The following is a 13,672-nucleotide window of genomic DNA, read 5'->3' as shown; positions in this document are numbered from 1 at the left end:
GGCGGACGGAAGTTCCTGTCCGCAACGCCCTATGGGCTTGTTTTCTTCTTCTTCTTCTTTTGTTTCTGTGCTCACCAGCCGCCTGCAAACAAATAAAAAAGAATACATGTGATTTTAATACAGAACTACCACACGAATACAAAACATAACTACACCAATAATGGACACTGTTGGACCCTCTTCTGCAGGAATCTGGCTTCAATGGGTAGGCGGGCTTACATTCTGTGAGCCAGGAAGATAGGTAAAGTCTGGCAAAATGAACGAATCTCAATAGCGTAGGCGAACAACAGCCAGGAAAGCGTAGATGGCATGTAAATATACATTGGATTGGAGTGACTATGCATAGCAGATGGTATGTTGTAGCAGTTGACACAATTCCCACTGGTACCAAATCACCAGGCATGGGAAGGGTAACGACGGGATTGTTTTAATACAACCACAAACAGCTGTGCACACCATATCGAAAGGTTTCCTACGCTAAGTGATAAGGAAGAGACGAAGTGAAAGAGAAAAGGGGTTAAAGTACACATATTTGGTCCATGTGTAATTGAAAGATTTTACAGCAACAGAAAGACGAGGAAAGCGATGCGATACCTTCTCCACCAATAAGTGCAACTGAAAGAAGAACAGCATTTTTTACAATAAAATTTGTAACTATCTGGACACACCGACATCCTGGAAAATACCGCCGAGTGCACACTTTTCCTATTTCATCCCTTGTTTTTTAATAAGGTGTTTCATTGTAGGAGAACATTAGGTTTGTCGCCGAATGTTAACGATCGCTTCCTGTTTTTAAAGGGCAAATTGTCTAAAATGTATGTGCAAAGCTGATAATAAATCAATAATAATTTTAATTGATCAAGGGACAATTCAGCTTTATTCTAAAAAGAAAAGATTTTGAAAGAAATGTTTGCTATCCGTTACAAACGATTTAAAAATGGGTCACACAATTTCTTTCCTTTTTTTTACTGGAACACGCTGGGAATTTGCTGAACAGCAGGAACGATTATCTTTAATTTTTTTTATTAATTAGTTTACGTTTTCATTTGCTTTAATGGTTTTAAACACGCTAACCTAGGGTTTTATGGTGGTTTAAAAAATAAATATTACATTTATGTTCATAACTATTTACATTAATCGTTCGATCTTTTAGATTGATCACTCCCACGTGTTCTGAATTTTGATTAATTTCGCATATACGCACGCCATGTGCACGCTATGTTTGATACACCGCGGGTTGCAATAGTTTCTTATTTTCCTTCATACGTTTCGTTTGTTTTCCTGTTTCATTTCACTATCACACCAAGTGCCATCAAACACGGTTGGATGATGTTTGGAGCAAAGTGGTTCGTTTGCATGTAGACGCGATTAATCTAGGAAATCTGTTTGGGCTGATTGCTGGACGATTACGATACGGTCAATTTTGAACGGACTACAGTGTCGCAAGATGTTATATGTTACCTTCCTTCTACTCACAGTTGAGGAAGGGGAATATTGGGTAGTTTAGAATAGCCAAACGCTTGAATAACGACTAGTGGTACATATGTTATTTAGTGTTTTTGTTGAAAGAAGAGTCCCGATAAAGCTCCTACTCCTGCATGTTCCTGTTTGCCTTCCGCATACCTGTTCTTTTTCTTATTTTTTATGCTTCGACACTGTATATTTTCGATGGCTACATTTTTATGATCACTTTTCTTATGTGGTACGTTTATGTTTTCTATTTAACAGCAGTTCACTATCAGCCAATCAATCCCGGAGTCTCAGTTCAACTCGCAAACGAGCACAGCACAACCGCTATAGCATTAGTTTCAAAAGTCTTTGCGTTCTCAAAAAGTGTCTTTCCAAGTGAGTACATGGAAAAAGGGGGTTTACAACGAGGGAAATATGATTCAGCTATATCTAACTGCTACTAATCCTATTGCGCACTAGCCGCTGATATCAGCAAGTCACACATTTCTCTAAATCTTTGGCCGTTTGTGAATAAACTGATAGAATCAAAGAAACACACCGTTTGTCACCACCAGGAAAACGGAACGGCATTAATACCTTTCGAATCCAGCGGGAACACATCGAATGCAAAACAAAGGAGGGAAGGTTTGAAAAAAGAAAAAGATGTTTAAAACTATCATAACTAACTAGCTCATTTTCCCATCGTCCGATTATGTTCTGCCAGCACCGCCTCATTGTCCTGTGTCCATCATCGTTCGACGTCAACGTGGCCGCTGGGAAATTGGTTGGTGCCGTTTAGCCATTCTCGCAAGTATGACCCTCGCAATTTCCCCAAAACAAACAGTTGCCACTGTTGCATAGCAGGAAAACGGCCATCACAAATACTAGGCTGCATATGGTGCAGGGTTTACGCTCCAGAAAGAATCCGATCAGGTAGAGCACGATAAACATGACGTGGGTTTGCATGAGCGCCGGATTCGTCGGCTTGGGAATCAATAACACCGGGATGAGGCATTGCAAGCAGTACATGTCTCCAGCGCGTTGCCCGTCCACACACGGATTCCAGTTCGTCGCAAAATTGTATGTCTTTCCTTAGTGCCAGGGCCACCGTACGCCAACGAAACTGCTGCCCGTCCTACCCTCACGAGTGGTTCGATTGCGTGAATGTTTGTTTTGGATTGCTTGCTTTAGGTTATGCAGAATCCGAAACGCCGACGATGTAGACAGGAGCTAAAGCGACGGCTTGAATCAGACCGAGGTGTTGACGGAATTTTCGTAAGAAACAGTTTACCATTAAATATTACTTTTCACCATCAAACATTGCTTTGCTTTTGTGGACATTTTAACAAATTTTTTCGACTGTCTGCTTTTATTATGACAGCTGACTTTTGACAAACGTCACGCATTCCGATTTACTTCCAATATTTTTAACCTATGGGTTCGTTGGACAAACTTTTCGTCATGCCGAACCCAGTTCCAATATGATATACAGTTCGATGAATGGCTTGACAAGCATTGTACTGTCAGCTGCAAAGTGATGTCGAGTCAAAGATCTTTTTTTGCTCCACCAATGTTGTGACAGTTGGTTGAAAAAGTGTTAAAAAACTTCTAACATACAGGTGGGAGATCTCCGCCAAAATCTTCGCGAAATAGGTAATTGGTAATACGCTTTGGTAGGTTATGAGGTGTAAATGTCAAAAAAGCCTACCAAAAATACACTTAGCCAGGTTCTTTTTGGTAGGCATGTATACCTTTGGTAGGAAAGTGCAGCAAGGTTCTCCTTGGGTTGTTATTTTCCAAAGTTGGTGTTATTTTTAATAGTGAAGAACATGCTGTTGATATCATGCTATTTTTCACCCAAGTAATGCGTAGAATGTGGAAAAACCCTCGGGGGGTCCTCGACAGCCGAGCGGTAGCGCCGGTTAGAAAATCGGCCCATGAGCGCCGGGGCTCACCACCTCGACGGCGTGGGTTCGAATCCCAACCGAGACCGGACCCTCCCCTGTACGAGAGGACTGACTATCCACGTACAACAGGGAAACAAGTCTCGTAAACCCTTAACGGGCAGGCATGACCAAGAGGTCGTTACGCCAAGAAAAAGAAAGAAAAAGTGGAAAAACCGCGTGGTCAACATTATTTTACAACAATTTTCAAGTTCAATTGAGGGCGTTGGCCGTTTGACCGTGCGAGGCACACGATTGCTTCGCGATAGCCATCAGATTATCGTAGGCGATCCTGCGACCTTACTTAAGTTAATTTAACAGTAGGAGTAAACCCCTGGTTACAGCTTTATTGAGTGGTCACAGTTTTACGCAAACGCATGCGTTTACGTTTTTTCCCATGGGAGAGATAGGTTAATCGAGTAAACTACAGTCGATATCCGACTTACGTATCTCAAACACATAGCTTATACTAGGAGTCAAGAGATGGAGTTTTTGTGTACATGTATCATAGAATATTAATAATTTTACTTTTTCCGTTAATATGAATGCAATGCAAGCGTATTCAAACAATATAAATTGCAATAAACCAAATAAAAAACGTAAGTTGTGCATATGTGTAATTTGCATATTTTTTCGTATGGTTGCACATCTCAGGAATTTACATCGTTGTAATAAACCCAATCTTCTGTCAAATTTTGAAAACCGCGTTTCTCCGAATCCACATATGTAGAGTACTGTGTATGTCGGATATCTACTGTACTTCCGCTAACTTTTTTGCGATTTATAATTGGTAAACAAAACAGGGAACAATTGTCACAAATCAATGTCAATATGGCTGCCACGATCAGGCTTTAGAGCTCACCTCTCTTAGAACCCACCTTGGTCAGCTGTCTAGATTGATTTGTTTATTTACCATTTGGCGCGCTTTCGGTTTTCGTTTCAATTGCTTCACTTTGCAGTTGTGGGACGCTTTTAGTTTTGTGTGTTTTGGTCTCTCGACTCTTTTCGTCATCTGTGTGCCCGCTTTGTAAATCATGCCCGAATTAGAAGAGACGAAAGCTAAAACGAGCTTTGACCCTAATATATTGCAGGACTTACTACCGCTGTACTATAAGCGATTATTTCCCCATAAACAGTTTTATCGATGGATGTCTTACGGACGTTGTAAGTAAAAAAGGAGCGTTGCACTTGAGTCAGTCATTAATTGTTCGCTAATTGTGAATTTAAAACACTTTTCTCCACAGCGGAAGTTTCGGTATTTTCCAATCGAGAGTTTTCGTTCACTCTGCAGGATGACATCTACATTCGGTACCAATCGTTCGAAAATCAACAAGACCTCGAGCGGGAAATATGCACAAAAGCGCCGTTCAAAATTGACATCGGAGCCGTCTACAACATACGCCCGAAAGATCATCGCGGCAGCATTGCCATGCATCCGGTCCAGCGCGAACTCGTGTTTGATATCGATATGACAGATTACGACGATATTCGTACATGCTGCAACGAGGCCAATGCATGCCAGCTGTGCTGGAAGTTTATGTCCATTGCGTGTCGCGTACTGGACGAAGCTTTGCGTGAGGATTTCGGGTTTGATCACTTGCTGTGGGTATTCAGCGGTCGCCGTGGTATACATTGTTGGGTGTCGGATAAATCGGCCCGACACCTGGACACGGCTGCTCGTTCAGCGATCGCGCAATACTTAAATGTACTCATTTCCGGCGGCGAGGGATCAACTTCGCGCGTCATCATCCACGATGAGATGCATCCGAGTGTAAAACGGGCGTACCGTATCATCGAACCAATGTTCGAGGAGATATGCCTTGTGGATCAGAATATTTTCGGCACGGCCGAGGGCGTAAAGAAACTGCTGGCCAACATTCAGGATCCCGCCACTCGCACGGACCTCGAGAAGCGCCTCAAGTCGGCACAGGGCGATTCTAAGCGCGTATGGAAGGAGTTTACATCATATTTCGAAGAGCTGCGCGTAACGGGCAACAATCGTTATCGGCGGTACAAGTTCGTCGTCGAGGAAACCATTCTGGCGTTCACGTACCCGCGCCTCGACATCAACGTTACGAAAGGATTTAACCACTTGCTGAAATCACCATTCTGCGTGCACCCGAAAACAGGGAAGGTCTGCATACCCTTCAATCCCAATATCGCCTTCAAATTCGATCCGACCGATGTGCCAACGATAACGTAAGTCTTATGCCATAACTTGAAATAATGCGAAATAATGTGAAATTTCATTGCTTATGCACTGCTTTCCGTTTGCACAGCGATCTGCTGAAGGAAGTGAACACGTTCGACGAAAAAAACACAGTCGAAGGTGAAGAGACACGCTCACGGATTAAGGACTACAAAAAAACGAGCATGTTCAAGGGGACCGTAATCTTCGAGGAGTTTCTCCGAAAGTTGGAGCAGACATTCAAAGGCAAGGCGGCGGCGCTCAGCGACAAAAAAATGGAGTTCTAAGGTGAAACATTACGTCATGTCATTTCCGTTACATTTGAACCGTAATAAATTCGCTTTAGCAAACAAATGGATCGAAATGTTTTTCTGTTGTAGTATGTTGTAATAATAGAGCAGACTAATTGTTATTATGCAAAAGAGTATATTTCATGACCACATGAATGCATGTCCTTCTATGGAAGTAAGAATAATGGTCTAACTTAATCCTTTTTCTTCGCGCATAGCGCAAATAAAGAACATAAAGAAACAAATAACCATCCCACCCAAGCGTACTCTATCCGGGGAGAACTATAAGGATCAATGATCCTGGCCGAACGAAACTACCGGCCGTGCATGGAAGAAATCACAATAGAAAAGACAGTGGGTAACAGTTATAAAAAAGCCCGCATACACAACACCATTCACGTAACCTGCACGCTTGTTGCTAGTCAGCATGTCCTATGCGTGCGGCATAACACGCTGGTCCTCAATGTTCTTCCAATGTCCCCTCTCCCACTCGCTGTAGTTGTGGGGCTTCCGGAAAACTGTTGTCAGCGCTCGAACCGCTCTCCGGAAAATCAGTATCATCGCGACTTTCCAACGGAACGTACACGAAAAGAAAGGCTCTACTAAGTGGACAAAATTAAACTAAAGTAAAAGTTTAGGAAGTGTGTTTCGGAAACATTGAAAGTGTGTAGAAGACTGCCAAATCTATCATCAGTTCTAGCATGCTGTATCGCCATCCGGCTGGGCGCGCTCAGTGTTTGCCTGCAGTGGTTTTTCCCATCGGTTTGCTACTTCTTTACTGCTCCGGTTGCATTTCACCAGTGCAATGCCTACCGAAAGTGTTCCGTAGTAACGACATTTGCGGGGTGTACAATGGCCATCGGGTTTACTTCGAGCTCGGAGATCGTGGCCAGCTGCAAGCGACTAATGTGACCATTCCTTACGTAAGTGTTTACCGCTCTCGGGTCGCCTATCGATTGTGGTGAGTCAGTTGGTTGGTTGATAATTGGATTACGAGGAGGCAAAACACTAAAGAGCATATCCGGTAAACGCGGAACCATAAATCAGGCAGTACGAGAGCGCATAAAACTAGAATATTCTAGACATCTGCGCAAACTTAAGACTTGTTGTGAAATTACTAACGAAACGAAACGCAGATTCTAAGGACACATGGCTAGCGTCCAAAAACTAATTCGCGTAGTTTTGCTAAATTGACCTTTTGGCGCCACTGTTGTTGAAATGTTATGAACGACAAAAGGAGCTAATTAGTAAGAAGACGGTGGCAAAGGTCAAGGTACATAAGCTTCTTTACTCGCACTAACCCTCTTATGATACGTGCTGTGTAACAATGGTATTTATAGTTAGAATCGCAGGAAATGTGCTGAAGAAATGGTTTCTTGCTTGGCAGAATATCCTCACAAAAGCAGGCTCAAATGAGTACTTTATCTAATTCCTATGCGAGCCATGAAAGATCGTCAAAATGGGGTTGAAAACTGACCCACCAACTATTCGTTTAAGATAGCCTCTTAGCTCAGTAATTTCCGGCGCTCATGCATTCCCCTTTCAAATACGTGTTTAATCCTTTAGCTCTCTCGAACGGCGTTGGTGAACCAAACCACCCCCAACGTTTGTACGCTCGAGCTGGTAACATGTCCATCGTGCAACTTCAAAATCTCATTAAGGTAAGAAAGCCAATCAACAATCATTCGCTTTTTTTCCTCGGACCACACATTGGCGCAGGATTAAATGAGGTAATAATTTTAATCCTTTCTACAGCTACTCGAACTTTCCGGCCAAGTGTGCTGTTCACAATGAACCGCCGTGCCGCTGCGACTATCTGGAATTTACTGAGCCACCGTTCGATTCGACGGAATACACCGGTCGGCGCAACTGTGGCCACGATGTGGTCTACCAAACGCAAACCCGTTCGGTGTTGATTAAATTCGTGTACTGGAGTAATCATTCGCATGCGTTCACCTTGGATTACGTTGCCGAGCGTAAGTTTGAATAATGTTACTCATTTGTCGCAGGGAAATCATTGTGCATGGCTTCATTTTCCATCTGCAGGCAATCGTGAGACAATTCAAGCAAATCCCGGACCCGCCCCCAATGTGACCAGTATTAATAACTATCTGCACCACCGTATCATCGCTACCCCCTACTTTCCTTCCTACTATCCGAGGGATTTCGGGAAGGAGTACGTCCTTAGCTGCAATGTCGAAGCGTGCCGCATCAATGTGATCTTCAGTGACTTCCAGTTGGCGAAAACGTCCACAATGGAATTCTACGACTGGAACGGGCAGCGCTTGGGAGCCGTGTCGGGGGCAATATTCCGCCCACCGGTCATTCAGAGCACAGGTCCTTCCATGATCATACGATTCTACGCTAACGGGGGCTCGGGGTTGGGCTACCGTGCGCTCGTATCCTTCCTGAATATTGCCAGCTCCGCGGAAGAGTCGCTGCATCCAAACACGAACTGTGGCGGCGTGGTGGAGAACATCGGCGGAGCGATCACGATGATGAAGATGCTCGATGGGACCAACGACACGCGAGTGTTCGATTGTGTGTGGCTCATAAAGCCCCCGAACACGTACGCCCATCTCAAGACGCACCTATCGCTGAAGGTGGAGACCTTCGAGAAATTGGGTCCCCATTCGATGCTAACCGTCATTCAGGGGACCACTTCCGACGGGACGGTACTCAGTGTGACGAAAGTTGATGGGGGGCTTGCGAAGAAAGATTTGGTGGTTCCTCTGACGTCTGGCTTCTACGTTCATCTTCGGGCAACATTCGGTCAACTGTCGCGCCTTGCGTTGGTTTACGCGGGATTTAGCTATTTAGGTAAGAATCACCTTTTATTTTTCTTGAAAGAAATAGCAGCTTATCGATCTTTTTCCTCAAAACTTATCGTAGACTGTTACATGGGAACGGAGTTTCTCTGCCAGAATCGAAAATGCATTCCCATACAGCTACACTGCGACGGTTTTGATCACTGTGGGGACGAAAGCGACGAACCGGAGAGCTGCGTCCAAGAATGGGCCGGTGAACCGATCGACCGACGGTGGTATTCGCACACCCCGAACTACTACTTTCCCAAGATGGACCACTATCCCGATCTGCGTACCGCCACCATCATTTTCATTGCCAGCAGTCTCGGACTTATCATGCTTATATCGGCCCTCATAGTGCTCCTTTATCGCACCGGAAGCCGGGCACGCCACCAGCGGGAACTTCAGAGTCAGCTGCAAACGATCAGTGAACTACTAGGTGAGTTCGATGTCCACCTTCACCAGTGCGGGTAACATAGCAAGAAATCCATCTTCAGTAAGTGTTATTCTTGTAGACAGCAACAATACGCACGGCCCGGAAGAACTAGACGATCCACCGATGTACGAAGCACCCCCAAACTACGACGAGATCATCAAGGTGGGAATGGACGAAGAAATGACGCGTAAACGACGCCGGCGTTCCTCATCGGCGTCCGGAAGACGCAGCCGTATGAGGCGCTCACGCCGACCGAGCAACACATCGGAGGTGCATAATCCCATACTGGAGGTTCAACTTCCTCCCGAGACGGGCAGCATTCCCTCGACGAGTGGCTATACGCTGGGCCGTGGTGGGAATGGGTTTGATGAATGCGACCACTACGATAGTGATGCGTACGAACGTTATTCGGACGTGGACATCGACGATCATGATCTACGGCTGGCCAACTGGGCTCAAACAGCAGACCGGGGTGATTTTCTCATCAGCTCCCGTATACTAGGTGAGTTTTTTTGGCCACGCCAAACGATACCGCGGTCAGGTGGTGTAAGCTTTGACATTTAGAATGGCGTTTACAGAAACTCCAGCGTCGCCTGCGGGCCCGAGCCAAAGCGTCGATGCTCCAACCTCCAGCCCACCGCCCACGTACGACCAAAGCAATGCTCGATTCTTTGCGAGCTGCACCGCGGCGCAACAAGCGGCCAGCGTTGCGGCTGGCATCACGCGTAGCATTGCGGAAGACGCTGTCCCGATCACACTCGGAATAAGTTTCCATCCCAGCACCACCGTTGTCAGCTTGCCTTCGTGCTCGGTCATCACACGTCCCGTGGAAATATCAACGTTAACATCAGCACCTGCACCACCGTCCACAAACACTCCGATGTCAGCTACTATCAACCAGACTTTGAGCACATCAACGGAGTATTCGAACGGAAACATTATTTGCACTAGCACTGTGTTAGCGAACAGCAATGCCATTATCACGTCAAGTAGTAACATGCATCCTACGGTCACTTGGAACGAGTCAACCCAGACAGAGCGTCCGTGGCAAATGTTTGGAGGAAGCTTAGATGACCATAGGTCTATGCAAAGACAAGTCCCTGCACCACTTGCAACGACGCAGACATCTTACAACTCATTGGACTTTGATCAGATGCAGGAGATCGATACCTATCTTCTTGGATATGGTAATGCAACGTCGGAGGACAATGGAGTGTAAGTATTGTAAACAATTGTGTAAATTTCTTACGATTTACCTGACCATTTTTGACTTTATTTTTTTTTAGATCTTCCGTCAGCAGTCAAGAAACGATCAACTCCAACCGAACTTCCCTAACGCAGCTAACAGTGTCCACGACTGGATCGTTTCCTCCGACCGTCTGTCTCTGCCAGTCGCTCAGGAGGGCACTAAGCAATCCCCAGGGCCATGCAGTTACGTCCCCTGCACCAGCATCCTCCGTTCTAAGCTACGAGATGATCAGCAAACATTGTCCTGCTTGTCGAGGGCAATCGATGGGTCGTAGCGCTACGCTCCAGCAAGCTGCTATCCCTGCTACATCAGGACCTACATACTGTGCACATTGCAATGGGCGCATCACGGGCGCGCCGGGCTTTCATCAGACGACCCGCAACAGTAACGAGACGAGCGGAGAGCAGCGAGAAAACGAAAAGACCGTCCTGCCTACCAGCGCCATGTGCACATGCGTTGGGAAGTTTCCATCACAAAGCAACATCACGCGGACGACATCCGCCGTGGGGACGTTGCTAGCCACGCGCACTTTTTCGATGGATCGGTTGGATGATGGCGGCTTCCCTGGTGGAAGCTACGGCAACGATCGACGCAGTGCGCGCAGCTCAACCAGTGCCGTGTCCCGATTCGATGCGTACATGAATGCAAACTATGCCACCACCAACAATGACCGGCGAAACGAAGCATAACTGACATGCGTCGTTCGGGTGTGATAATCTATCTTATTTATGTATGTAACTATGTGTAATAAAGATGTTTTTCGTATGAAGTAATAACAAAATCTGTACTAAACCATACCTTTACTTATAAGAACGTGTGGTAAACACTTGGAGCAGCGAGGTGCAAGCATCTAGCGAACAAAACCCATAGAAAGCTAATTTTGTCTGCCCCAGTCCCAAGGGATATAAGAACGAAATGGGGACTGCCAATCTCCTGGGACTGATACCCAGATCGATAGTATCGATGTTAAGGAGCACATTTCTTCTTTATAGGACAGTTCAAGGTTATTTAAATCCGCCTTTAATGTTTTATGTAGTAAATTTTAGTTCTCAAATGATGTCCCCCTCGTAGATCTGCATAAAGGTACGTTTTGATAAGCTCGTTCATCGCCGGACCTAACATGCAACAAATTCTTTTACCGGTATAATCTCCATCTATGATCTCAGACAAAAATACTAGTCGTTCAGCAAGCAATATCGTATTGTGTCTTGATGCAGAATTACCGTTTTTCAACGCAGGGATTATATTCGCCTCTCTCGATTGCGATTCAATAAACGCAACAATAATTTTCGCACCGCGTTTGGTAGATTGAGAATCAATTTATTTCAAATCTGATGCATTCCCGGCGATAATTTTTTACCTGAAGAATTAAAAGCTACTAGAATTACTACCAGATGCACCACTTTAATGAAAATTATAGTCCAGGAGCAAAACTAGACATTTTGGCAAACATGAATTTTCTTTAATTGTATCAACGGCAAATGAAAAGCCGTTGCGGTCGTCTAGTTTCAAATCAAAACACGTGGTATACCGACCGCTAGAGAGCGCTGAAGCGGAAAATAAGCCATTTTGAATATTCAAAATTCAAACAGCATGTCTGTTGCTCCAACGGCAGTTCTCAAAAACTCATTGGATTTAAAATTGAAAAGATTAAATAAATGAAATAAAAAAATATGGTGTTGCAGGTGGTGTAGCCACGATCGAAAACATGGCGGATGGGGCCTCATTTACTCTTTTATCGGCTGTTCTTTTGATTACTCACGACGAAGGAAAAACCCCAGCTAAATGTTTTTCAGTGATGATATTTCAGTCTATGATAAGAAAATTTCTTCAACATTCCTTATCTTACATTCTTAACCTAAATCTTAAAAACTAATTGCAGCATGGGCATTTTCGCCCACGAACCCTCTATAATAACCATATGAGTTCGACTAAAATATATCTTGTTGATATATACCGAAACAATAAAACAAGAGCCCAACAAGTCCGCAAAAGGTATAATTAACAAACATCAGAGTTAAGATTTCTAATACGGTGATACGGTGTGATTGGCAATGAACCGCTTTTATAAATCGTAAGACTGTTGAGGGCTATGTTGGAAATATTTTTAAAAACATAAAATAGAGTATTAGAATGTGTTGTCAGTATTTACTTGATACCAAATACAAGGTTTTCACCAATCTATTCCATGCATTTAGTACGATATTTCCCTGTTTTACTCTTCATTTTTCCGATTGCTCATGACCTAAATTGAAAAAAGATACTGGAAAACCCATAGTGGGTATACAAGAATGTCGGATTTTACGGCTTTTTTATTGTTTTTCGCACGAACCTAGAACTTTCGCTCTCGAGCTTGGCTTTAGAAAACATTTATTGATCGCGAGACACAAACAATTGGTCATTTGCCCGTTGGGAGTAGTATGGCCCCATTTTCCTGCTGAAACTAGCACAACACATTAGGACAACGGTTGCCACTCGCAGGCTAGATACCCGTAGATAGTTTGCACAGCCCATTCGGTAACTATAAGCTTTGTAGATTCTGGGTAGAGTTACAAGCCTTCTATGCAAAGGCTCCCACGATGACGCCAACTCGATGCTAATAGCTTTGATCGTTATAGAGCGATTTTGCCGTTCGCCATTCGCTAGATGACCTTTATGGTTTACTTTCCGGCACGTCCGCACTACGCTCTCGCGTAAGGTCATTGCCGTTTCCGTGTTCAAGCATCGCGGGGGGTATGTGCGCTCCTCCAACCGGAAGCGCAAGCCAGCGAGTTCCGATTAGTGTAGTAGGCGCAACTACCAAGAACTAGGACCTCCAATAGGTGTAACGTTGCGGACGCTATCGTCCCATCGCTATCGGTGTGAAAGATCCGGCAGACCGGGTTACAGGTTCCACTGCTCTTCGGGACAAATTATGAGTTGTCATAAATCGATGACACAAAAAATGATCGCTTAGTGTTTCGCATGTTTCAGACATGGACCGAAAAGGACCAAATAACAATGATTACCTTTGTTCCGAACGAACGAGTATCGTTCACGGTAGCTCCTTCCACAGTGTTTAAAGCACGTTATAAGCACGAGTAGTGCGTGTGAAAGGCTCACCTAAGTCTGCTCAAAGTCAATGTTATTGGGAGGTCAAAAGATGCCGTAGGCAACCTCTTACTTGCCCTGAATTTCATAGCATAGTAAACATGGACTAAAATGAAGAAAAACAAATTGATTCATACTAATAATTAAACATGTTTCCAATGATGTAAAACATTATTGAAATGACCATTGCGGTCGACTGCATTTGATCATATAAAGCATT

At 44.5% G+C, this 13,672-nt stretch overlaps 3 protein-coding genes across 3 annotated transcripts; 2 read left to right on the top strand and 1 right to left on the bottom strand.

The window, feature by feature from the left end:
- Positions 1-998: 998 nt before the first annotated feature.
- LOC131290452 (bladder cancer-associated protein) lies at positions 999-2,734 on the bottom strand. Its single transcript, XM_058319604.1, has one exon. It carries the CDS (start codon positions 2,476-2,478, stop codon positions 2,245-2,247), a length of 234 nt encoding a protein of 77 aa, XP_058175587.1. The 5' UTR covers positions 2,479-2,734; the 3' UTR covers positions 999-2,244.
- Positions 2,735-4,341: 1,607 nt separating this feature from the next.
- LOC131286959 (DNA primase small subunit) lies at positions 4,342-5,928 on the top strand. The gene is made up of 3 exons (XM_058315973.1): positions 4,342-4,556; positions 4,637-5,591; positions 5,672-5,928. The coding sequence occupies exons 1-3, from the start codon at positions 4,427-4,429 to the stop codon at positions 5,865-5,867; spliced, it is 1,281 nt and encodes a 426-aa protein (XP_058171956.1). The 5' UTR covers positions 4,342-4,426; the 3' UTR covers positions 5,868-5,928.
- Positions 5,929-6,571: 643 nt separating this feature from the next.
- Positions 6,572-11,051, top strand: LOC131293914 (uncharacterized). Its single transcript, XM_058321963.1, has 8 exons — positions 6,572-6,793; positions 7,437-7,531; positions 7,626-7,846; positions 7,917-8,690; positions 8,763-9,116; positions 9,175-9,615; positions 9,692-10,328; positions 10,400-11,051. The coding sequence occupies exons 1-8, from the start codon at positions 6,572-6,574 to the stop codon at positions 11,049-11,051; spliced, it is 3,396 nt and encodes a 1,131-aa protein (XP_058177946.1).
- Positions 11,052-13,672: the final 2,621 nt, after the last annotated feature.

This window comes from Anopheles ziemanni, chromosome 2 (genome assembly GCF_943734765.1).
Source record: "Anopheles ziemanni chromosome 2, idAnoZiCoDA_A2_x.2, whole genome shotgun sequence".
Taxonomy (NCBI): Eukaryota; Metazoa; Arthropoda; class Insecta; order Diptera; family Culicidae; genus Anopheles; species Anopheles ziemanni.
The sequence above is the reverse complement of the archived record's forward strand: the minus strand, read 5'-3'. Positions and strand labels throughout refer to the sequence as shown.